The following is a 26,826-nucleotide window of genomic DNA, read 5'->3' as shown; positions in this document are numbered from 1 at the left end:
CTCCGCAAATACTGTAGCGTATTTCAGGTGTTTTAATCTAGTTTTGAACATGCAGTGTAATGTTTATTTTAGGTCTTTCTTGGAGAATAGATACGAAATTTAATTGGACTTTGCGGTTGTAATCCAACATGCTAATTTTAAAACAATTACAAATCATAATATGAAGGAATAGTTCAGGTAATGCATGCTTCTTTAGAAATGTATTTTCATACTCTTTTTAAACGTAGGCTTTGGTTAAGGTAAAATTTCTTTTTTGCAGTGCAGGAAAGCAAGTTGGTCCTAGATGACTCCTTTTAGTTTAAGAAAGAGTAACTTTGTGTCAAGTTGTATTGGGGGGGGGGGTCCTACCTGGTTTCAAAGTAGTATGAAACATTCTTAGACTAGAAGTCACTGTTTTTAAAGAGGTGAGTTTTTTGTTTTTAACAGTTAGGCTCCCCCACCCCCACCCCACCGTTTGTCACAATAGGAGACTAAGGAACTGCTCATCTTGATCATCTTTCTTTTGTAGACCTCTTTGTTACAGAAAAGTAACTTTTTCTTTTCTATTGTTTTAACTACCTAACTCTAACCTTTCAGTCTTGAGCTTTGCAAAGGTAAAAGACAAACCAAAACATTGTGGCGATTCAGTTGATGGGCAAGTAGGATATTTGTGTATTTTGAGTTCAAGAGAAATATGCTTTCTTTCCATTGCACTGCTCATCAGTTGGAGCAGCCTTGTGTCTCTGCGCCCTTGGTTTTGAACACGTTTTAGAAAGACTGTTTTCTTTCCCGGGGTAATTTGTTGCTACATTGCATTGTTTGTCATGGGCTTATGACTCTGCAATGATGAGGTTCTCAGAATAGCAATTTAGGTTTTATGCCATCTCAGCCATAATCTGCCTTGCTTTCAGTTTTAGTACTTTTCACTGATTTTAACTTTCAGTGTGTGTTACTAAAGTATTTAATACCTTAATGACAGATTGCACTTTATTTTGGATTGAAGGATTTCATGTCAGTTACTGGCATTTCAGATTCATATCTGCAGGGAGAATGTCGGTAGTGACCAAAAACAAAGCACATGGTCTCATCTAAATCAGTGGAATTATTGTGTAATGAAGCTGGGGAAGCTCTTGATATCATTTCCGGGTTATTTGCATATTGTTGTGCTGTTGGCTGTTCGTGCTAAAGCTGCAGGAATGGGCAAACTCAATATGCTGAAAAGGATTCACCATCACTATAGCCTGATATTTTAACGTATTTTTGCATTCCTGTTCTATCTGGAAATTTTTCTTGGCCATACTTGCATTAGATGGAAAAAGCCACTTCAGCTGGATGGGATCCTTGTTTTTTTCTTTGGAATAGAGATAAATAGGGAAGTAACCGTTGATTAAAACGACAGTTGCCGTGGCATCTGTAGATATTTAACAGTCAAAATGGAAACTTTACCTTAGTATTAAAAGTAGTCCCTAGATAGCTGTATTTGACCTGTGGAATTGGTTTTAAGTGCAGAATTCTGTATTTCAACCCCTTCAATTCCCCTTCCCAGAGAGTCTGATTCTGTCTGTCTTGGGGAAGGGTCCCAGTGTCTGCATTTTTTAAAATGGCTCCTCCTATGCATTCTAAAGTTTGTGACCTACTGTTTCCTGACCCATCCTGATAAATGTTGGGCTTTTAATTCTTATTAATTTGGTAGTCGATTTTAATACTCTTTTTCCTTTTTGTGACGAGTGATTTGTGAGCAAGCAGTACTTGGGAAGCTCAGTTTTAAGTAAAGGATGCATCTGCGATGCAAATTATCGGCCGTTTATTTGTAGTGATGTGTATGTAACCGTCACCAAGGTGTTTTACTAGAGTTAGTGCTTTTACAGCCATTTCCAACTTTGTAGCTTGCTGCCTCTGGGTCTGAGAAAGTTTGCAGCTCAAGTCAAATCGGCTTTAATACTGTTTCATGAATTCATTGGTACACCCTCCCACCGTGTTTATATTTATATTTTGCAATTGTTTGAGACTATTGTTTTGGCTTTTTGAACTAAGCAGTTGCTTGGGTAATCCTAAACAACCACAGTGATGAGAAAGCATGTGATTGTAACTGACTGCATAGGGTGAGTACCTTTCAGTGAGGGTTTGATTTCAGTGTTTGCCAGAGAAGGTACTAGTAGCCGTATTATTAGAAGATTGTAGTAAAGTTTAATCTGGCTCTTTTGTTATTTTTTATGTAGCAAGACAGAAATGTTGTAGTTCAAATTAAGGTTTTTTTGAGTGCAGTGGCGCAATCTCAGCTCACTGCAATCTTCGCCTTCTGGGTTCAAGCAATTCTCCTGCCTCAGCCTTCCTAGTAGCTGGTACTACAGGCATGCGCCACCACGCCCAGCTAATTTTTGTATTTTTTAGTAAAGACGGGGTTTTACCATGTTGGCCGAGATGGTCTCAATCTCTTGACCTTGTGATCCGCCCGCCTCAGCCTCCCAAATTAAGGTTTTTATATTCTAGATCTCAACCTGGAAATGAAGTTACAGGTACTTAACTGTTGACTTTGATTTTAATGCTATCTGAAATGAGATTCCATTTATGAAACTCAAGCCTACCCTTTGTTTCATGAAGATTTAATAATTATGAAGGAAATTGAACTAAATGTTCTCTTCTAAAGAAATCTTTGGAGTGTTAGCAGATATTGTCATTGCCACGGAAAAGTTGTTTAGAAAAGGAAAAACAGCTAAGGCGTATGTCCACAGTTCTTCCTTGTAAACTTTCTTTCTGCTTAAAAAAAAAAGTTCAGAATTTGGGAGCGAAAATTGAAAGGTGAAAAATAGTAATTACAATGCATGACATTTATCAATATGTATTTTATTAGTTTTCATTCAGAGTCACCAAAATGTTCATAGTTAACTTACTAGGTTACTATGGAGTAACTTAGAAAAGTTAGCATTTTTTTACCCCGTCTCGGCCTCCTCCATTTTTTTTTTTTTTTTTTTTTAAGACAGAGTCTCAAAAATTAGCTGGGCATAGGGGTGCATGCCTGTAATCCCAGCTACTCCAGAGGCTGAGGTGGGAGGATCCGTTTAACCCAGGAGGCAGAAGTTGCAGTAAGCCGAGATGGTGCCACCACAGTCCAGCCTGGGCAACAGAGTGAGACTCTGTCTCCAAGAAAAGCAATAACCACAATACCGTAATCACACTAAAAATAATAGTAAGGTATTTTCTAAATCTTTGGTTGCTTTAGGAAAATGTGTTTGTGTGTATATCATTATATACATAGTTAGACTTGATTTCCTTACAAAGGGAGAAGGCAGCTTAGGTTTGTAACTGATACTTTTGCTCATGCAGTGCTTCATTTTATGAAATATTTTGTCTTTATTTCTTACTAGTAAGTTGGGAAAATTCTCATTTATGCAACAAAAATGTATTGCTCTTAGGTAGATAACAGGAGGATAGTACACATGGAGCACTTGGTCCTAGAGAGGCATCAGGTGCTGGTGAGAGATAGGAAGGAGTAAATGCCCTTGGTTTTGTTTTTTCCAATTGAATGTAAATGTATTTCCCTAATGGAATATTATAAATACCACCATTAGGAAAAGTAAAATTGACCCTTGAACAACATAAGTTTGAGCTGAGTGGGTCCACTCATGGATTTTTTTCAGTAAATATATTGGAAAAATTTTTGGAGATTTGTAACAATTTGAAAAAACTAGACAAACTATAGCCTAGAAATATTTATAAAAATTTATGTATGTGGCCGGGCACGGTGGCTCAAGCCTGTAATCCCAGCACTTTGGGAGGCCGAGGTGGGTGGATCACGAGGTCGAGAGATTGAGACCATCCTGGTCAACATGGTGAAACCCCGTCTCTACTAAAAATACAAAAAAATAGCTGGGCATGGTGGCACGTGCCTGTAATCCCAGCTACTCAGGAGGCTGAGGCAGGAGGATTGCCTGAACCCAGGAGGCGGAGGTTGCGGTGAGCCGAGATCGCGCCATTGCACTCCAGCCTGGGTAACAAGAGCAAAACTCCGTCTCAAAAAAAAAAAAAAAAAAAAAAAAAAAAAAAAATTTATGTATGTATTTATTAGAATTCTGGGTTTTTTGTTGTTGTTGAGATGGAGTCTAGCTCTGTCACCAGGCTGGGGTGCAGTGGCATGATCTTGGCTCACTGCAACCTCTGCCTCCCAAGTTCAAGCGATTCTCTCCTGCCTCAGCCTCCCAAGTAGCTGGAATTACACTCATGTGCTGCCACGTCCAGCTTACTTTTGTAGTTTAAGTAGAGATGGGGTTTCCATGTTGGCCAGGATGGTCGTGATCTCCTGAGCTTGTTATTCACCTGCCTCAGCCTCCCAGCTGGGATTACAGGCATGAGCCACCTCGCCCTGCCAGGGAAAAATATTTTTAAAATTAAAGGAAAGATGAGTACATCATGAATGCATAAAATATATATATATATACTAGTTCATCATTTTCCTACCACAAAATATAAACTAACCAATCATAAAATGTTAAACTTTATCAAACGGTATGCACACAGACAGTACGTGGTGCCACTAGCGACTGAGAGAAAGTCAAGATGGACTGTTAAGTAATAACTGTGTAAAATTAACTATAGTACATACTGTAATACAGTAATAATTTTGTAGACACCTGTTGCTATTATAGTGAGCGCCAAGTGTTGCCAAGATCCGCTTAAAATGCCCTGTGACCTGTGATGCTAATCATCTCTGCATGAGCAGTTGGTGTCTGCATATCACCGTGAAAAATGATCTCTTGGTTCTTGTGTATTTTCATCATGTTTAGTGCAAACCATGAACTTTTGTTGTTACTGTTTTGTTTTTTGTTGTTGTTGGTTTTTGAGACAGTCTTGCTCTGTCACCCAGGCTGGAGTGCAGTGGTGGCATCTTGGCTCACTGCAACCTCTGCCTCCCAGGTTCAAGCAGTTCTCATGCCTCAGCCTCCCAAGTAGCTAGCATTACAGTACCACTATGTCTGGCTCATGTTTGTATTTTTACTAGAGGTTTTGTCATGCTGGCCAGGCTGGGCTCAAACTCCTGGTCTTAAGGGATTCACCCATCTTGGCCTCCCAAAGTGCTGGGATTAGAGGTGTGAGCCACTGCCCCTGGCCTACGATACCATAAACTTTGAGTAACGCCCTGAGACCCATAGGAAGTACAGCTAGTGACATTGGAAGTACTCCCAAGAAGCAGAAAAGTCATGACAATACAAGAAGTTAAATTGCTTGAAATGTACAGTAGACTGAGATTTGCACTTGGGGTTGCTGGCATTTGAGACAATGCATCTTTTGTAAAAAAGATGACGCAAACTTGGGATATTGATAAAGACAGGACTATGTGTTTTCACATTTTTTTTTCTCTAGCTTACTTATACTTATTTTTTTCCCTAAACGTTCTATTATCCACATCTCTAGCTTACCTTATTGTAAAAATACGGTATATAGCCAGGCACGGTGGCTTATGCCTGTAATCACAGCCCTTTGGGAGGCTGAGGCAGGCGGATCACTTGAGGTCAGCAGTTCGAGACCAGCCTGGCCAACATGGTGAAACCCTGTCTCTACTAAAAATACAAAAATTAGCCAGATGTGGTGGTGGGTGCTTGTGATCCCAGCTACTTTGGAGGCTGAGGCAAGAGGAGAATCACTTGAACCCAGGAGGCGGAGGTTGGAGTGAGCTGTCACGCCACTACACTCCAGCCTGGGCAACAGAGCGAGAATCCATCTCAAAAACAAACAAAAAAACAGTATATAGTACAAATAATATACAAAATATGTGTTAATCAACTGTTAATATTATCAGTAAGGCGTCTAGTCAGTTGTAGGCTATTAATAATTAAGTTTTGGGAGAGTTAGGGTCAGTACCTCTTTTAGTTGTTAAAAATGAATACCTGAGGCTGGATAATTTATAAAGAAAGGAGATGTATTTAGCTCACTTCCACAGGCTGTACAAGAAGCATGGTGGCTGGTACCTGTCTGAAGAGGGCAGAAGGGGAGCCAGCATGTGCAAAGATCACATGGCTAGGGGTGCCAGGCTCTGTTCAACCAGTTTTCCAGTCTACTCCCACAAGAATGGTCTGTTGGGGCCAAACAAACCGTATTCAAACCATAGCAGTGCCCCTAGCCCCCCAAGTTCAAAGGTCAACCATATAGTGTACACTGGAAAGGAGTGCATAACCCAGACTGGGATGGATGGATACTCAGAAAAGTCCTCTGAGACAAAGTTGCCCTTAAATACAGTTATCTAAAGGATTGGTAGGAATTAGCCTGAGGGAGAGGAGAGAGAAGACACCAGCTTGAAGGAAGAGCTGGAGAAAATCAGTGAATTTGCCCAAGTTGTAAATAGTATTGTAGAACCTTTTTTTGTTGTTGGGTGGGGGAGTGTAGGTAGATAGGCAAGAACTTGGTTTTGAATAGTTTTTATAACTCTTGTTAAAAGTTCAGATTTTTTACATTTGGAAATAACTGAAGGCTTCTAAGCAGAAGAGAGATGTTTACTAACTGGCTGCTATGAAAGATTGATTGAAATTTTTTTTTTTTTTTTTTTTTTTGAGACGGAGTTTCGCTCTTGTTACCCAGGCTGGAGTGCAATGGCGCGATCTCGGCTCACCGCAACCTCCGCCTCCTGGGTTCAGGCAATTCTCCTGCCTCAGCCTCCTGAGTAGCTGGGATTACAGGCATGTGCCACCATGCCCAGCTAATTTTTTGTATTTTTAGTAGAGATGGGGTTTCACCATGTTGACCAAGATGGTCTTGATCTCTCAACCTCGTGATCCACCTGTCTCGGCCTCCCAAAGTGCTGGGATTACAGGCTTGAGCCACCGCGCCCGGCCTGATTGAAATTTTTACTAGAAGTTTGTGTAGGCAATAAATAGTGAATCATGCCTGGAAAGACATATGTAATAAAATCTAAAGGCATGGAAATGAATGTGCCTTGCTAATTGTTGTGTTTTTAGTAGAGATGGTGTTTCACCGTGTTGGCCAGGCTGGTCTCGAACTCCTGACCTCAAGTAATCTGCCTGCCTCGGCCTCCCATAGTGCCAAGATTGCAGGTGTGAGCCATTGCACCCAGCCTGTGTTCCTTTTTTTAACAGTAAAATTTCAAGGTGTTGCTGAATTTTAAATTTGTGTGTGTGTGTGTGTGTGTGTGTGTGTGTGTGTGTGTGTGTGTGTCAGTGACAGTTGAGGTATTCCAGTAATGTGTCCTATTTCAAAATACAGTAAGTCTTCATTTAACTTTGTCAGTGGGTTCTTGGAAACTGTGACTTCAGTTGAAATGATATATAACATTTTATCATAGATTAGTTAATGTAAACAAGAGTTAGGTTCCTGTGGCACTTTTCTGGTTACAAAACCATAACTAAGTTTCTAAATAAAGGCCAAAAACATTTCTGATATCAAATATTGAGCTAAATTTGAGGTATGCTTACATTTAACGAAGATGACTAAAAAGATAATTACGTACCCAGTTTTTGGTGAATTAGTGAGTGATGGCAGTTGTAGTGGTGTGGGTTAAGTCAAGGTATAAATGTTTACAGTTTGAACATTGTCAGAAGCACCTGCTACCTCCATGCAGTTCCAACACAATAATAAATATGGCAGACTCACCAAGGACTTTTGGACTACGTCATTTATCATGCGTTTGTATGATTCTCATATGCTTTACAAACTTTTATTTTACAATAATTTGTATTCATTCTTTCCAGCCTCCTTATTCCAGTTAAGGGTGGCAGTGGCCGGAGCTGATCCTGGCTACCCAGGATGCAAGGCAGGAACTATCTCTGGATAAGATGCCTTCTCATCACAGGGCATACTCACTCATACTCACTCAGAGTGGAACTTAGGCATGCTGGTTAACTTACTGTGTGCAGCTTTGAGATGTGGAAGGAAACCAGAGTACTGGGAGAAAACCCATGCAAATATGGGGAGAACTTGGCAGACTCCTACACAGATAGTGGCCCCAGCTGGGAATCTTTTTCCCCTCATCACATTATTCAAGAACTTACTGTATATAGTAGTTATGATTGGCTATTTACATTTTTAAAATTTAAGTCTTGTACAGATTTACTGTTTCCAACATGAGTTGTGTTGCCAGTATTTAGATAATCGGAAGTAGATATTGAGTAAATTACCTTTTTTCTTTTCTTTTTTTTCTTTCTTTTTTTTTTTTTTTTTTTTTTTTTGAGACAGGGTCTGGCTCTGTTACCCAGGAGTGGCACGATTTCACTTCAGTGCAACTTCAACCTCCTGGGCTCAAGCAGTCTTCCCACTCCAGCCTCCTGAGTAGTTGGGACTATGGGTGTGTACCACCCCCAGCTAATTTTTTGTAGTGGTAGAGATGGGGTCTTGCCACCATGTTGCCCGGGCTGGTCTCCAACTCTTGAGCTTAAGCCATCTGCCTGCCTTAGCCTCCCAAAGTGCTGAGATTACAGTCGTGAGCCAGCACTTCCAGTCTATTATCTTTTTTTTTTAAATTAATTTATTTACTTTAGGTGCATACTATATCTGGCGTTTCTCCCCATGCTATCCCTCTCCACCCTCCCCACCCTCCTCCCTCCCTACTCCTTGATGTCTCTCCCTACCCCCCTCAACTGCCCCCAGTGTGTGATGCTTCTCTCCCTGAGTCCACATGTTCTTGTTGTTCAACACCCACCTATGAGTGAGAACATACGGTGTTTGGCTTTCTGTTCTTGTGTTAGTTTGCTGAGAATGATGGTTTCCAGATTCATCCAAGTCCCTACAAAGCACACAAACTCATTTTTTATGACTGCGTAGTATTCCATGGTGTATATGTACCACATTTTCTTTGTCCAGTCTATATCATTGATGGGCATTTGGGTTGATTCTATGGAAGTCTAGTATTTCTTTTCTTTTCTTTTCTTTTCTTTTTTTTTTTGAGACGAAGTTTCACTCTTGTTACCCAGGCTGGAGTTGCAATGGCATGATCTCAGCTCACGGCAACTTCTGCCTCCTGGGTTCAGGCGATTCTCCTGCCTCAGCCTCCTGGGTAGCTGGGATTACAGGCACGCACCACCGTGCCCAGCTGATTTTTTGTATTTTTAGTAGAGACGAGGTTTCACCATGTTGACCAGGCTGGTCTCAATCTCTTGACCTTGTGATCCACCCGCCTCGGCCTCCTGAAGTGCTGGGATTACAGGCCTGAGCCACCGCGCCCGGCTATTTCTTTCTTTCTTTTTTTTTTTTTTTTTTGAGACAGAGTTTCCAGTCGACACTCAGAAACAGGTTGTTCAGTTTCCAAGTGGTTGTGCGGGTTTGTGTGTGTTTCTTGATCCTGAGTCCTAGTCTGACTGTGCTGTGGTCTGATAGACTGTTTGTTATGATTTCTGTTCTTTTGCATTTTCTCAGGAGTGATTTGCTTCCAATGATATGGTCAATTTTAGAGTATGTGCAATGTGGTGCTGAGAAAAATGTATATTCTGTGGATTTGGGGTGGAGCGTTCTGTATATGTGTATTAGGTCCACTTGGTCCAGCTCTGCATTCAAGTCCTGGATATCCTTGTTAATTTTCTGTCTCACTAATCTAATATTGACTGTGGAGTTTTGAAGTCTCCCACTATTACTGTGTGGGAGTCTAAATCTCATTTTAGGTCATTAAGAACTTGCTTTATGTATCTGGGTGCTCCTGTGTTGTGGGTGTATGTATTTAGGATACTTAGCTCTTTTCCTGTTGGATTTATCCTTTTACTATTATGTAGGGTTCTTCTTTGTCTCTTTTGATCTTTGTTGAAGTCCATTTTATTAGAGACTAGGATTACAACCCCTCCTTTTTTTTGTTCTCCGTTTGCTTGGTAAATCTTCTATCCCTTTATTTTGAGTCTATGTGTGTCTTTGTATGTGAGATGGGTTTCCTGAGTACAGCACACGGATGGGTTCTGACTTTTTATCCAGTTTGCCAGTCTGTGTCTTTTGATTGGAGCGTTTAGGCAATTTACATTCAATGTTAATATTGTTATGTGTGGATTCGATTCTGCCATTTTGTTACTGACTGGTTTTCTTTCCCATTTAGTTGCCTCATTTTCTTCATTGCATTTTTGTTCTTTGCCAACTGGTTTGCTTTTGCAGTGATTGGTACTTGTTCCTTTCTATGCTTAGCGTTTCTTTCAGGAGCTCTTGTAGGGCAGGTCTGGTGGTGACAAAATCTCTCAATAATTCCTTGTCTGTAAAGGATTTTATTTCTCCTTCACTTAACGAAGCTTAGTTTGGCTGGATATGAGATTCTGGGTTGAAAGTTCTTTTCTTTAAGGATGTTGAATATTGGCCCCCACTCTCTTCTGGCTTGTAGGGTTTCTGCAGAGAGATCTGCTGTGAGTCTGATTGGCTTCTCTCTGTGGGTGACCTGGCCTTTCTCTCTGGCTGCCCTTAGCATTTTTTCCTTCATTTCAACCCTGGTGAATCTGATGATTATGTGCCTTGGGGTTGCTCTTCTTGAGGAATATCTTTGGGGAGTTCTCTGTATTTCTTGAATTTGAAATTTGGACTGCTTTGCTAGGCTTGCTCCTGGATAATATCCTGGAACATGTTTTCCAGCATGGATTCATTCTCCCCATCATATTCAGGTACACCCATCAAGTGTAGATTAGGTCTTTTCACATAATCCCATATTTCTTGGAGGCTTCGTTCATTTCTTTTCACTCTTTTTTCTCTTGTCTTGCCTTCTCTTTTTATTTCATTGAGTTGATCTTTAATCTGTGATATCCTTTCTTCTCCTTGATCAATCTGGCTATTAAAACTTGTGTTTGCTTCACGTAGTTCTTGTGCCGTGTTTTTCAACTCCATCAAGTCGTTTATGTTCTTCTCTGTGCTAGTTATTCCAGTTAGCATTCTGTCTAACTTTTTTTTTCAAGGTTTTTGGTTGCTTTGCATTGAGTTAGTACATGTTCCTTTAGCTCAGAAATGTTTGTCGTTAGCCACCTTCTGAAGCTTGTTTCTGTCGATTCGTCATACTCCTGGGTCAAGTTGTGATCCTGTGTTGTTGAGGAGTTGTGATGCCTTGAAGGAGAAGAGGTGTTCTGGTCTTCGATGGTTTCATCTTTTTTGTGCTGGTTTTTCCCCATCTTTGTGGATTTACCTGGCTGTGGTGTCAGGGAGCTTCTTGATGAGGTTACCTGTCTGCCCAGGAAAGCCAGGTTTCTATAGTTCTGTAACATCACATTCCTATATAAATTCCGCTGTGCGGTGTCCAAGCATTGCTGCTACTCCAGAGAGAATTCTATGGCCATATCCCTAAATTTCTAGGCTTCCAGGGGATCCTGGCGTCTTAGCTGTGGATCTCCAAAACCTGCAGGTCACAGGGCCACACAAGCTAGGTGTCTAGGAGAACAGGTCACAGAGCAGTGGAGACGAGACCCAGAGCTGCAGCTACAGGGAAAGACAAAGGCCCTGCCATCCAGTCTATTATCTTTATGATGACCAGTTTAACAAAAATAGTGCACACCGGCCAGGAGTTTGAGATCAACCATGGTAAAACCCCATCTCTACTAAAAATACAGAAATTACCCAGCCATGGTGGCAGTCGCCCATAATCCCAGCTTGGGAGGCTGAGTCATGAGAATTGCTTGAGCCTGGGAGATAGAGGTTGCAGAGCCAAGATCAAACCACCACACTCCAGCCTGGGCAACAGTAAGACTCTGTCTCAAAAACAAAACAAAAGAAAACAAAACGTAAAAATAGTGCAGACAGCATTGAAAATATTTGATTAGATTAGAGGAGAATTTTATTGCTTAGTGTTGGATCTAAGTAGATATAGAAAGACAAAAATCATTAAGATGTCCTTAACAGGCCTGGTGCAGTGGTTCATGCCTGTAATCCTAGCACTTTGGGAGGCCGAGGTGGGCAGATCACTTGAAGTCAGCTCTTCGGAAGGCTGAGGCAGGAAAATCACTTGAACCTGGGAGGGGTTGCAGTAGGCCAAGATTTTGCCACTGCACTCCAGCCTGGGCAACAAAATGAGGCTCTGTCTCAATTAATCAAGCAATAAATCTTTTGATGAGATTGAACATTTCTTGTCACTAGTGTTGCCTTAAGTTTATGAAGAGGATACGTCACAATTATGTTAACAGAATTCTGGTGTGGTGTTCCACCCCCACCACCCTACCATGCCTATGCTTTCCACTTTTGATTATTAGGTTACTAGGTCCATGGTGGACATTTAGTAAAAACATGCTAAATGGATGACTGAATGAATGAATTAGTAGGTATTTAGAGAATTTGCTTTGGTGTTAATCTGTAATAAGCATTTACATCTTTTAGGGATTACTATTCAATGAAGATTGCTAGTATTCTAAAACTTGAGCAATTGTCATGATTATATCTAAAAGTAAGGTAAGAGCTCTCTGGGTTTATTTATCCCCCCCTCCCCCCCAAGACAGAGTCTGTCACCTAGGCTGGAGTGCAGTGGTGCCTGACTACAACCTCCGCCTCCTGGGTTCAAGTGATTTTCCCACCTCAACCTCCCAGCCTTCCAAGTAGCTGGGAGGATTACAGTCACCCATCATATCTGGCTTATTTTTGTAGAGGTGGGGTTTCACCATGTTAACCAGGCTGGCCTTAAACTCCTGACCTCAGGTGATCGCCAGCCTCAACCTCCCAAAGTGCTAGGATTGCAGGCGTGAGCCACCATGCCTGGCCTCTCTGGGCTTATTCTTATTATCATCACTGATGACTTTATTTGAAGCACCCATATATGTTCTTCCCATATTTTTGTAGCCCTTGTTAATATTTTTAGTTAAAATCCTCAATCCCTGGGGAGAGTTAAAAGAAGCAGTCCAGGTGTAGCTAATTTATCTATCGGTAGAGTAACAAATAATTTTGATGTACCAAATGGTAAAGGAGGAGAGTTGGAGTAGAAAGAACACTTCGAACTGGATTGGGGAAATGGATTCTAGTCTGGATTCTGTAAGTATAGCTGGATGCCATCAGGGCAGGTCACGTGGTCTCTAATGGGGTAATTGGACTAGATTAGGTAGCTCCTGGTTAGCCCACAGACAGACATGTCTTGTCTGCATAGTGCCTAAAAACATTTAAAATAATAATCAGTAGTAGTTTAAAAATCAGGATGTTCTGCAGTGGGCAGGTCTACGGAAACCTACCCCTAGAGTGCAAAGAAGCTGAGAGGCCAGAGAAAGGCTGACAAATCCAGTTTCTTAGAAAGAAACATGTAATAGGGACCTACGAACAGAAGCCAGATCTCTGTCTTGGGCAACTGCTGGCGGCAAGACAAGATGTTATCTCTCCAGACCCCGGGCTTATATACCATAGGGAAAGGGTATCTGCCTCAGAAGGCAAGTGTAGGATAATTACTCATGGGCAGGATTTATGTTAAGGACAAAATCATCAAAATTGTTTTGACCCAAGGGCAGGATTTACAGTAAGTGCATGTTCTTAACACAAAGAACAGTGGATAAAATAGAAATCTTAAGGGCATTCCCGGAATTGGGATTAATCAGAAGTCAGCCTGGCAGTTTAGCATCCAAGATGGAGTTGCTTTATCCTTCACCTTATTCTTCCAGTTTAGCAAATGTATACAGTTTAATCTTTGCAATCCCACTATGAGATATCTATTACCTCCTTTTTATTTTTTAATTTATTTTATTGCATTTTAGGTTTTGGGGTACATGTGAAGAACATGCAAGATTGTTGCATAGGTACACACGTGGCAATGTGATTTGCTGCCTTCCTCCCCTTCATCTATATCTGGCGTTTCTCCCCATGCTCTCTCCCCCCAACTCCCCACTCTCCGCTGTCCCTCCCCTATTTCCCCCCAACAGACCTCAGTGTGTAGTGCTCCCCTCCCTGTGTCCATGTGTTCTCATTGTTAACACCTGCCTATGAGTGAGAACATGCGGTGTTTGATTTTCTGCTCTTGTGTCAGTTTGCTGAAAATGATGGTTTCCAGGTTCATTCATGTCCCTACAAAGGACACAAACTCATCGTTTTTGATGGCTGCATAATATTCCATGGTGTATATGTGCCACATTTTCCCTGTCCGGTCTATCATCGATGGGCATTTGGGTTGGTTCCAGGTCTTTGCTATTGTAAACAGTGCTGCAGTGAACATTCGTGTGCATGTGTCCTTATAGTATAACAATTTATAATCCTTTGGATATATACCCAGTAATGGGATTGCTGGGTCAAATGGAATTTCTGTTTCTAGGTCCTTGAGGAAGCGCCACACTGTCTTCCACAATGGTTGAACTAATTTACACTCCCACCAACAGTGTAAAAATGTTCCTGTTTCTCCACATCCTCTCCAGCATCTGTTGTCTCCAGATTTTTTAATGATTGCCTTTCTAACTGGTGTGAGATGGTATCTCAATGTAGTTTTGATTTGCATTTCTCTGATGACCATTGATGATGAGCATTTTTTCATATGTTTGTTGGCCTTATGTATGTCTTCTTTTGTGAAGTATCTGTTCATATCCTTTGCCCACTTTTGAATGGGCTTGTTTTTTTCTTGTAAATCTGTTTTAGTTCTTTGTAAATTCTGGATATCAGCCCTTTGTCAGATGGGTAAACTGCAAATTTTTTTTCCCATTCTGTTGGTTGCCAGTTCACTCTACTGACTGTTTCTTTTGCCGTGCAGAAGCTGTGGAGTTTGATTAGGTCCCATTTGTCTATTTTGGCTTTTGTTGCCAATGCTTTTGGTGTTTTGGTCATGAAGTCCTTGCCTACGCCTATGTCCTGGATGGTTTTGCCTAGATTTTCTTCTAGGGTTTTTATGGTGTTAGGTCTTATGTTTAAGTCTGTAATCCATCTGGAGTTAATTTTAGTGAAAGATGTCAGGAAGGGGTCCAATTTCTGCTTTCTGCACGTGGCTAGCCAGTTTTCCCAACACCATTTATTACTGCCCAAAGTAATTTACAGATTCAACGCTATTCCCATCAAGCTACCAATGACCTCCTTCACAGAACTAGAAAAAAACACCTTAAACTTCATATGGAACCAAAAGAGAGCCCGCATAGCCAAATCAATTCTAAGCAAAAAGAACAAAGCAGGAGGCATCATACTACAGGACTTCAAACTATACTGTAAGGCTACAGTAATCAAAACAGCATGGTACTGGTACCAAAACAGAAGTACAGACCAATGGAACAGAACAGAGGCCTCGGAGGCAACACAGCATATCTACAACCATCTGATCTTTGACAGACCTGACAAAAACTAGCAATGGGGAAAGGATTCCCTGTTCTTTTTATTTTTTTTATTTTTGTTTTTATTTTTTACATTGTCAATGTGTTTGTTCTTTAGGTTTTGGGGTACATGTGAAGAACATGCAAGATTGTTGCATAGGTACACACATGGCCGTGTGATTTGCTGCCTTCCTCCCCTTCACCTGTATCTGGCATTTCTCCCCATGCTATTTCTCCCTGTTCTTTTTATTTATTTTTATTTTATTATTTTTTTTTTTTGAGATGGAGTTTTGCTGTTGTTACCCAGGCTGGAGTGCAATAGTGCAATCTTGGCTCACCGCAACCTCTACCTCCTGGGTTCAGGCAATTCTCCTGCCTCAGCCTCCTAAGTAGCTGGGATTACAGGCACGCGCCACCACGCCCAGCTAATTTTTTGTATTTTTAGTAGAGACAGGGTTTCACCATGTTGACCAGGATGGTCTCGATCTCTTGACCTTGTGATCCACCCGCCTAGGCCTCCCAAAGTGCCGGGATTACAGGCTTGAGCCACCGTGCCCGGCCCTGTTCTTTTTATTTTTAATTAAAGTCTCACTCTTGTCCCCCAGGCTGGAGTGCAATGGTGTGATCTTGGCTCACTGCAACCTCTGCCTCCTGGGTCCAAACGATTCTTCTGCCTCAGCTTCTCAGGTAGCTGGGACCACAGGCGCCTGCCACCATGTCCAGCTAATTTTTGCATTTTTAATAGAGACAAGGTTTCACTGTGTTGACCAGGCTGGTCTTGAACTTCTGACCTCAGGTTATCCACCCACCTGGGCCTCCCAAAGTGCTGGGATTGCAGACGTGAGCCACTGCACCCAGCCTTATTTATTTAATTTGAGAGAGTCGTACTCTTTCACCCAAAATGGAGTGCGGTGGCATGATCACCACTCACTGCAGCCTCAAACTCCTGGGCTCAAGCGACCCTTCCACCCTAGCCTCCCAGGTACCTGGGACTGTCGATTTGTGACATCATACCAGGCTATTTTTTTTTTTTTTTTTTTTTTTTTTCATTTTTTTGAAGAGATAGGGTCTCACTATGTTGCCTGGCTGGCCTCAAGTGATCCCCCTTCTCTGGCCTCCCAAAGTGCTGGGATTATAGGCATGAGCCACTGAGCCCAGCCTATGTCCTTTTTTCATACTGTGAAGAAACCAAGGCAGAATTATGACCCCTGGTTCTTTTTTAGACAGTTTGTGTTCTGTTACCCTAGCTGGAGTGCTGTGGTGTGATTACAGCACACTACCACCTCTGCCTCTGCGGCACAATCAGTCCTCCCATCTCAGCCTCCAAAGTTCTGGGATTACAGACATGAGCCACTGCGCCCCACCAGGTACCCCTGCTTATTTAGCAGATAAGTGGCGGTGGCCAAGATTGCAACTGCTATGTTGCAGTGTACCTATTTCACATGCTTGAGAGTCAGGAGGGACTGTAGAGATGTGTTTATTCTTTTTTTGAGACAGAGTTTTGCTCTTGTTGCCTAGGCTGGAGTGCAGTGGCACCATCTCAGTTCATTGCAACCTCCACCACCTGTGTTTAAGCGATTCTTCTGCCTCAGCCTCCCAAGTAGCTAGGATTACATGTCTGGCGTATTTTTAGTAGAGACAGGGTTTCTCCATGTTGGTCAGGCTGGTCGGAATCTTCTGACCTCAGGTGATTGCATGCCTTGGCCTCCCAAAGTGCTGGGATTACACCACGGCCTGCCTTTTTTTTTTGAATGGTGAACCTTTCTGAGGATCGCAGACATTGTGGCTTGCCTAGCTTAAACTTACAGGACAGTAGTCTTAAATTGGTCATGAGGCCAATAGAAGTACTATTGAAAAAAATAAAATCAATCTTTGGATAGAATCATCTCCAAAACCCTAGAATGTATTAGTGTAAAAATGGGAAATAGAAATGTTTAATAGTGAAACTTCTATGTCTATGAGGACTGTACACAAAATTTAGTTTCTGTTTTATAACCATACAGTTTATGGCTTTAAATAATAGCAGATTCTGGCAATAACTTTTACTAAACATAGTTGTGTGAAATTTTGGGATCTAAAAAACAGAGTTCATACAATTGGAAAGGTAAGGTCACAGTAAAAGTGACATAATTGTTGCCCCATCCTCCCTCCCCTAAATAAAATAAATTCTCAAATAATATTTTTAAAAATTGAGCATTGGCCTTTTAAATTTTATTGTGATGCACTTAAAGTCAACACAGAGTTTAACAAAATGAATGTTTTAAGATGTAGAAAATCATATGGCATCACATGCAGTGGAACTTCAGAAATTTTTTTTTTTTTTTTTTTTTAGTTGGAGCCTCCCTCTGCCTCTCAGGTTCAAGCGATTCTCCTGCCTCAGCCTTCCTAGTAGCTGGTACTACAGGCATGCGCCACCACACCCAGCTAATTTTTGTATTTTTAGTAGAGACAGGTTTTCACCATGTTGGCCAGGATGGTCTCGATCTCTTGACCTTGTGATCTGCCTGCCTTGGCCTCCCAAAGTGCTGGGATTGCAGTCATGAGCCACTGCACCCAGCCTTTAAAACTTTTCTTAGAGTTCTTAGAGACGAGTTTTCACTTACGTTGCCGGGGCCTGGAGTACAGTGGCTGTTCACAGGTGTGGTCCTAACACAGTACAGCCTCAAACTCCTGGGCTCAACTCATCTTCCTGCATTAGTCTCCCACGTAGCAGCACTGTAGGCATGCACCACTGTGCCCAGCCTAAAAGAGTCATCTTAAAAATCAAGTATGACAAAGTCTAAAGGAACGAAACAGCAGAAAGATACAAAGACATAAAGCTATATTAGGGTAATATTGATACGAAACTAGATCTGTTGTTTAGGCGTACTTAGATACATTTTATGATTTTCATCCTGGATGCACTTTATGGAGTATAAAGCCTTTGAGGCAGGAAAAAAAAACCTATTTCAGATTTAGCATCCAGTCCTGTCTGGAAAGAACTTTCAGGTTTAAATTTAACACTGACTTGTTTTCCTTTCCTTTCCTTCCCCCCTCCCCCCTTTCCCCCCTCCCCCCCTTTCCCCCTTTTGCTTTCCTGAGACAGGTTGTGATCAGTAGCACGATCACAGCTCACTGCAGCCTCCACCTCCCAAGCTCAATCAATCCTTCTGCCTCAGCCTCCTGGGTAGCTGTTTCTGTGCCACCATGCCTGGCTAATTTTTGTGTGTTTTATAGACATGGGGTTTCACCATGCTGCACAGGCCAGTCTCAAACTCCTGAGCTGAAGTTATCCTCCTGCCTTGGCTGGCCTCCTAATGTGTTAGGCTTACAAGTGTGAGCCACCTTACCTTGCCAACACTGCCTTTCCTTTCATGTGTTATAGTTGTGCATTAATAACCTTTCCAAAGCTGGGCACAGTGACTCACACCTGTAATCCCAGCACTTTGGGAGGCCAAGGAGGGCAAATCACTGAGGTCAGGAGTTCGAGACCAGCCTGGCCAACATGGTGAAATCCCGTCTCTACTAAAACCCCATCTCTACTGTATTTTTGTATTTAAAAATAGAAAAATTAGGCTGGGCGTGGTGGCTCACACCTGTAATCCTAGCACTTTGGGAGGCCGAGGTGGGAGGATCACTAGAGGTCCGGAGTTCAAGACCAGCCTGGCCAACATGGTGAAACCTCACCTTTTAAAAACAGAAAAATAAATAAAAATAAATAGAATAATTAGCCAGGCATGGTGATACATGCCTCTAATTCCAGCTACTTTGGAGTCTGAGGCAGAAGAATTACTTGAACCTGGGAGGCGGCAATTACATTGGGCTGAGATGGCGCTACTGCACTCCAGCCTGGATGACAAAGTGAGATTGTGTTTAAAAAAAAAAAAAAAAAAAAAAAAAAAAAAAGATGATAATCCACCTAGTAACACTTAAGTTTTATGTGAAGGAAGGGAGATATTTTGGAATTTGGAATTTTAATTTACATGGTTTGGTTTGTAGTGTTATAAAATTAAATATGGAATAGCGTGGTTTTGGAATATATCTGAAGGAGTTACGGAAGTACCAGTGGGAGAGAATTAAATATTGGTTTTTATGTTAATAGTTTTTCCCCGTACCGTAGGAACCCACCAAGAGTCTTAATTGTGTTGGCATGTATGAAAATATCCAGTGGCTAGGAGCAGTGGCTCATGCCTTTAATCCCAACACTAGGAGACAGAGGTGGGAGAATTGCTGGGAGCTGGGAGTTTGAGACCAAGCTGGGCAACGTAGCGAGACCCTGTCTCTCCAAAAGATTTTTTAAAATTTGCCAGGCATGGTGGCTCGTGCCTGTAGTTGTAGTCACTTGGGAGGCAAGTTTTTTAAAAATGTGAAAATTGCCCTTTATTTTGGGATGTCTTTCCCATATTTGTTTTTTCTACTGGGGAGGATCAGCAGATAATGACTAAAATCGATAATAGAAAATACGAGTAACTGCCAGTATTGCACATTTTTTCTTTTATTGAAATTCAGGAGTCTGAAAGTCACTAATTTACCTAATATGATTCAACAAATGAAATTCTTAAACTTTATTGGTTGAAAGATACATATTTCAAGAAATAAGAAAATAGTTGGCAACCCTCTCCAATATAGTTTTAAAACCAGTTTGTTTTTTTTTTTAAGTTAAATACCTTTGTTTTTCTTTACTAGGTTTGTAAATATTATCTCTGTGGTTTTTGCCCCGCGGAATTGTTTACAAATACACGTTCTGATCTCGGTAAGTGAATTTTCTGTTTAACTTTTATCAAATGTATGATTTTTAAAATGTTGAATAGAAGTGATGAGGGAAAAAAACTGGTTCTTTATGATTCTGTAAAGTTTTTTCTTAAAGATTTGCTGATAAGTAATTTCTTACTTCGTTTAGATATTTGAATGTATTAATAAATGTCAGTCTGATTAAACATGGTGGCTTTATTAAACATACATGTCTATTTCCACTCCCTCCCAAAACTCCACTTAAATGAAAAAATTTTTAAAAAGATGTAAATGGAAGAGGAAATAACATTAGAGATGTCAGCAGATTTTTGGAAGATGACAAGTGGATGGAGGAGTAGCAGCAAACGCAACAGAGCAGAGCAACCTGTACCCTGGGGATACTAAACAGAAGCGAGTGTTTGATCAGCAGAACCCTGGACAGGCTCAGGATTTGGAGGCACCAGGTACCACAGAAGGCAGGGCTGAGTCATGGGGCTGAAAATGAGAGAGATGAGTCTATAGTCTATAGTTCAGGGTTTCTCAACCTTGACATGGTTGATGTTTTGAGCCAGTTTTGGAGGGGGCTTTTCATGCATTGTGGGATGTTAAGCAACATCCCTGGCCTCTACCCACTATATACCAGTAACACCCCCTGTTGTGATACCCAAAAATGTCTTCAGACATTGCCAGATGTCCCCTGGGATGCAAAATTGCCACTAGCATAGGTAGTCCTGTGCATCTGTTGACCCTACCTCTCCCACCATATACTGCAGGAGAAGAGAGGGTTATTTCCTCGAGAAATTGGACTAGAGAGACTAGTTTATCTCAGCCACAAAATACAGAAAATAATTGACTGTTGCCTCAGTCTTTCAAGGGTGGTACATAACCAGGATCATTCTGGATACGTAAAAGAAGCCAATTCATTATGTATAATGTTTGCCTTAGAGCTTTAGGAACATTTTAAGGCAGGACTCGTCCAGATCTTGAGATTTCAGACACAGCGGGGGCAGTAGTGAGTAAAAATAAGAATGTAAAAGAGAGTAAATGAATCTATATTTTTATTGGTGGGGCTCTCCTCTGCCCTGTTCCTAGAAGGATACAGCCAGATGTTTTTCCCCAGGCAGAAGAAAAGAGGATTCTTCTCTAGAGAAAGTGAACAGTTCCTGAGAAGTGATCTCTACAGGTACTGACCCTTGGGGAATCTCTTAAAACAAAGTCTTACTGCCTGGTTTTCCTGTGGTACAGCCCATTCATGAGTTGACAACCCCTGCCCAATCCCTACTAACTTCCAGTCAGATTTTGGAAGTGTCTTTTTAAAATTAGTTGTCTGCCAAGGACCACCAGCGAGACGTTCGAAGAAGTCTTTCAACACGAGAGATTTAACAAAAAACCAACAGAGAAAGAAGAATTTAGTGGAATTGGAGATAATGGGGAAAGCAGAAGAGAGATTTTTCAAAATCTTAAGAAATTTAGTATCTTCAGAGAAATATGGGAAGATACTATATTCATCAGCATTAATAGGATGCCATAAAAAGGGAACTTGTGGAAAAGTTTGAAAAATATTTTTTGAAAAAAAGCTCTTAGAAATTAAAACTGGAGAAATCGGAACTAAAATCACTGGAATGATTTGAAAATAAAATTAAGGAAATTTGCTGGAACGTTGGCAGTAGGACAGAGGATTTAAAAAAAAAAAAAAAACAGTCCAGGAACTCTTAATACCAGCTTAATAGTTGTGGACAAAATAAAAACAGAGGGAATTGCTTAAGAAAAAAGAAAACTGCAACTAAAGGACATTCGTCTTTAGGTTGAGTAGGCCCTACAAGTGATCAGGGCAGTGAATGAAAAGATTCATACCTAGGCATACCCCTGTATTTTAGAACATGAGGGTGGTGGGGGTGGGTGTAGGTCACAGAATTACCTAAGACTGGTTAGTAGCAACGGTGGAAGTTGAAGACCATGGAGAAACATCCTCAGGCTGAGTGAAAATGTGTCTGCCAGGCTTAGCTGTATAGCCAAACATCAAAACGTGAGGGGAAAAAAGACATTTTCAGATACACATGGTCTCAGCAGATTTATCTCCCACGGACCTTTTCTCAGGAAACTCCACCAAAACCTGTCTATAAACCAAGAAAGAGGAAAGAAAAAACATGCATCATGAAGGAGGGCAAGAAAAAAAAAAAGATCTAGCAATTCTCTTCTACTACAGAGCAGAAGAGGAATTCATCAAGATAATAATACTGTAGTGAGCTTAGAAAATAAGTGTCACAGATTGAAGTAAGGCAGAAGGCCTTGGAAGAAAATGAAACTGATTATCTGATATATTTTGAGTCATAAGAGGAATTAGTATCAAAATAGTTTCTATAGCTTAGGTGAAATGTTTGAGAAGAATTTGAAAATACATAGAAAAAACTAGGCTCACACCTGTAATCCCAGCACTTTGGGAGGCAAAGGAGGGTAGATCACTTAGGGGTCCGAGTTTGAGAACAGTTTGGCCAACAGGGTGAAATCCTATCTCCACTAAAAATACAAAAAAATTAGCTAGGCGTGGTGGTTGGCCCCTGTAATCTCAGCTACTTGGGAGGCTGAGGCAGGTGAATCCCTTCAACCTAGGAAGCGGAGGTTGCAGTGAGCTAAGATTGCACCACTGCACTCCAGCCTGGATGACAGAGTGAGACTCTTGTCTCAAAAAAAAGAAAGAAAATTCTGAGAAAAGTACATCAGAAGTTTCTCATAATGCACCTTTGTTTGCCTGATGGTGAATAGTACTCGCTTAATATAAACACTAAATGTTTATTTATCCTAAAATTTTGATACCTAGGATTGATAAATAGCAAAATAAGCATGGAATTTAGAGAGGTGGATGTAAATTTGAGAAGAAATAACAGAGTTAAGATAATTGCTTTTTAGAGTTGGGAAGGAGTAGGACTAGGGTACTGGTCTAGTGCTATTTGACTGTATAAACAGATTTAAAAATAAGGTCCGTAGTGGTTCGGTCCAGTGGTTTACCCCATCAGTTTTCTTTGGTGGCATTAAGGAACAATTTCATTTCACCTTCCCTCCTTTTCTCTTTCCCTCCCTCCCTTCTCTTTTTACTGTATATTGTTGCTCTCTGTTGTATTAACTTTGAAGACTGAGCAGATCAGTTTTATGTGCTATTTGAGTATGATGCTTCATGATTCAGTAGGATCAATTTAGATGTCTACAAACTACTCAGTGATAAGATGAATCTTTTTAAAAAGAAAAATAACTTTTTTTTGGCAAGAGAAAAGGTTGCTAATATCACAGATAATTCATACCATTATATTTCCTTTTTCCCCAGGTCCATGTGAAAAAATTCATGATGAAAATCTACGAAAACAGTAAGTCATTTTGGCCCCTCCCCCCTTATTTGGTTTAAGGGGACAAGGGTTGAGGAAATAATTGAAATTAAATGTCAAATGAGTGTCTGAGAGAAATCCAGTCACTGGCTGGGGATAGTAAGAAAGTTATATAGCTTCAGAAATAGTACTGATAGCCACTGCATGAGTGCATCCTATATGTCAAGATTTTTTTCTATAGCCCATTTGATTGGTGGTTTTTTTTTTTTGTTTTTTTTTTTTGGAGGGGGGCGGGAGATAGAGTCTTTGTTGCCAGGCTGGAGTGCAGTGGAGAGATCTTGGCTCACTGCAATCTCCACCTCCTGGGTTCAAGCGATTCTCATGCCTCAGCCTCCTGAGTAGTTGGGATTACAGGCACGTGCCACACTCAGCTAATTGTTGCATTTTTAGTGAAGATGGGGTTTCACCATGTTGGCCAGGATGGTCTCGATTTCCTGACCTCATGAATCCCGAAGTGCTGGGATTATAGACCTGAGCCACTGTACTTGGCCAACTTTTTTTCTTTTCTTTTTCTTTTTATTTTTTTTAAGACAGCCTCATTGCGTTGCCCAGGCTGGAGTGCGGTGGCATGATCTCGGCTTGCTGCAGCCTCTGCCTCCTGGGTTCAAGCAGTTCTTCTGCCTCAGCCTCCCAAGTAGCTGGGATTATAGGCACTCACCACCACCCCTAGCTAATAATTTTGTATTTTTAGTAGAGATGGGGTATTACCATGTTGGCCAGCTGATCTTGAACTCCTGACCTCAAGTGATCCACCTGCCTTGCCTCCCAAAGTGCTGGGGTTGCAAGCATGAGTCACCATGCTCAGCCCCAATTTTATAGATGAGACTTGCCCCAGGTCCAGGGGACTTGTCACAGATCGAGTACAGTGGTAAAGCTAGTGGTTAAACTCCTGTGTAAAGCCTGTGCTATTAACCAAACATAATGCTCTATGATGAGGAGCAATCAGAAAGTCACTTCAGATACACGTGGTTAACCCTTCAGCCTAAATGCAGTAGTCATTGATGCTAGTTAAGATAGAATATTTGAGTTGTAATGGATAAAGATTTGGAAATTAGTACGTGTTTTTCATTTTATCAGGTATGAGAAGAGCTCTCGTTTTATGAAAGTTGGCTATGAGAGAGACTTTTTGCGGTACTTACAAAGTTTACTTGCAGAAGTAGAACGTAGGATCAGACGAGGCCATGCTCGTTTGGCATTATCTCAAAACCAGCAGTCTTCTGGGGTGAGTGAAATACATTCACAGTCTTTGTGAAGGGTCCTTGTTCTCTGGACACTCAGAGACCTCCCTAGTATTTTTGGAACTTACCTCTATTCATTAGTTTGTTCTTTTAGAATGATATAAAACTTACTAGGCATTTTTTTTTCAGTCTTTATTAGCAAGCATAACATTGATTTCGCTAATCATAAGATTTTTCTCTTAAATAGTAGTAACTGACATGTGATTGACCAACAGAAGTTGAAGATAATTGAATTACTGTCCTTTCAATTAAACATTTTAATTATTTTATTTTTTTACTTCTGTTAAACTGCATAGGGAACATTTTAACAAATAGAAATACTATGGTATGTGAGAATTTGAATATTTATCTTTGTTTTATACTTGTTGGTAATACATTTTATTGTCTTCAACAGGCTGCTGGCCCAACAGGCAAAAATGAAGAAAAAATTCAGGTTCTAACAGATAAAATTGATGTACTTCTGCAACAGGTGAGAATTGTGTGCATTAATGTCGGGAAATGCTTGAAACAGACTTGTAGCCAGCAAAAATAGAAAGATGGGCTGGGTATGGTAACTCGTGTATAATCCCAGCAATTTGGGAGGCTGAGGCAGGAAGATTGCTTAAGCCCAAGAGTTTGAGGCCAGCCTGGGCAACAAACTGAGACCCAGGCTCCACAAAAATTAGCCAGGTGTAATGGCATACACCTGTAGTCCCAGCTACACAGGAGGCTGAGGCAGGAGAATTGCTTGAGCTTGGGATGGTAAGACTGCAGTGAGACCTGTCTGTGCCACTGCACTCCAACTTGGGCAACAGAGTGAGAGAGAGAGAGAGAGAAAGAGAGAGAGAGAGAGAGAGAGAGAGTATACACATACATATATAGGTATATAAAAGGATGGCAAATATGAGAAAATGCTCAACACTATTAGTCGTTAGGGAAATACGGATTAAAACTGTGATAAAATACCTATTTGACACCTGTTAGAATAGCTAAAATTTAAAAATCTGATTATACCAAATTTTGGCAAGGATGTTAACGAACTAGAGTTTAATATTGCACAACCACTTTGGAAAAAAATAGTCTGGTTTTTTCTTTCTTTTATATTCCTGCAGATCATATTGGAGTCTGTTTTGTTATTGTTATTACTGGTTTGTTGAGACAGTCTTGCTTTGTTGCCCAGGCTGGAGTGTAGTGGTGCCATCTCAGCTCACTGCAACCTCTGCCTCCTAGGTTCATGTAATTCTAGTGCCTCAGCCTCTTGAGTAGCAGGGATTATAGGCGTGCGCTACCATGCCTGGCTAATTGCTGTATTTTTAATGGAGACAGGTTTCATTGTGTTGACCAATCTGGTCTCCAGCTCCTGACCTCAAGTGATCCCACCCGCCTTGGCCTCACAAAGTGCTGAGATTACAGGTGTAAGCCACTACCTAGCCCTGGAGTCTGATTCTTAAAAAGTTAAAAATGTACCATGAGCCACTCCACTCCCAAATACTTATCCAGGAGAAATAAAAACATGTCTACACAAAGACTTGTACTCCAATGTGCTGTAGTTTTTTTTTTGTTTTTTTGTTTTTTTTTTTTTTGAGATAGAGTTTCGCTCTTGTTACCCAGGCTGGAGTGCAATGGCGCGATCTCAGCTCACCGCAACCTCCACCTCCTGGGTTCAGGCAATTCTCCTGCCTCAGCCTCCTGAGTAGCTGGGATTACAGGCACGCGCCACCATGCCCAGCTAATTTTTTTGTATTTTTAGTAGAGACGGGGTTTCACCATGTTGACCAGGATGGTCTCGATCTCTTGACCTCGTGATCCACCCGCCTCAGCCTCCCAAAGTGCTGGGATTACAGGCTTGAGCCACCGCGCCCGGCTGTGCTGTAGTCTTAATAGCAATTTAAAAAAAAAAACAAAACCCGAGGCTGGAATCAAAATATCTTTCAGCAGGTGAGTGGATAATGAGATTATGATATATCCATATGATGGAATACCTGTCAGTAATAAAAAGGAATTAGTTATATGAGAGGATATAGATGAATCTTAAAATACTTAGGTTGAGTGAAAGGAGCCAGACAAAGGAATATAGACTATATGACTTCTTATATAAAATTTTAGAAATTGCGTATTGACCTATAGTGACAGAAAGCAGATTTGTGGTTGCCTGAGGATTGTGTTTGGGATTGAGGCTGGAGGAGGTTCTGTAAAGAGCGGGCGGCTCACACCTGTAATCCCAGCACTTCGGGAGGCCGAGGTGGGAGGATCGAGGCCGAGGTGAGAGGATCGCTGTGGCTTGGCAGTTCAAGACCAGTGTGGGCAACATAGTGAGATGCTGTTTCTCCCTCTCCTCCTCCTCTCTCTCTCTCTCTCTCTCTCTCTCTCTCTCTCTCTCTCTCTCTCTCTCTCCCCTTTTTT

The 26,826-nt window shown here is 41.2% G+C and overlaps 1 protein-coding gene across 7 annotated transcripts in view; it reads left to right on the top strand.

The window, feature by feature from the left end:
* Nucleotides 1-26,826, top strand: part of LUC7L3 (LUC7 like 3 pre-mRNA splicing factor) — a 41,965-nt gene that overhangs the window by 1,016 nt on the left and 14,123 nt on the right. For 5 of the 7 annotated variants that reach the window (XM_074388590.1, XM_074388589.1, XM_010341903.3 and 2 more), the window contains exons 2-5: nt 19,785-19,851; nt 23,149-23,188; nt 24,284-24,428; nt 24,839-24,913. In XM_074388590.1, the coding sequence (XP_074244691.1) occupies nt 19,785-19,851; nt 23,149-23,188; nt 24,284-24,428; nt 24,839-24,913 (327 nt within the window). Of the gene's footprint in view, nt 1-19,784; nt 19,852-20,196; nt 20,294-20,921; nt 21,013-23,148; nt 23,189-24,283; nt 24,429-24,838; nt 24,914-26,826 lie in introns of those variants that run through there. The other 2 variants (XM_010341905.3, XM_039476300.2) reach the window with 2 other exon arrangements.

This window comes from Saimiri boliviensis, chromosome 17 (assembly GCF_048565385.1).
Source record: "Saimiri boliviensis isolate mSaiBol1 chromosome 17, mSaiBol1.pri, whole genome shotgun sequence".
Classification (NCBI taxonomy): Eukaryota; Metazoa; Chordata; class Mammalia; order Primates; family Cebidae; genus Saimiri; species Saimiri boliviensis.
Note: the sequence above shows the minus strand (reverse complement) of the source record. Positions and strands in the feature narration are given on the sequence as shown.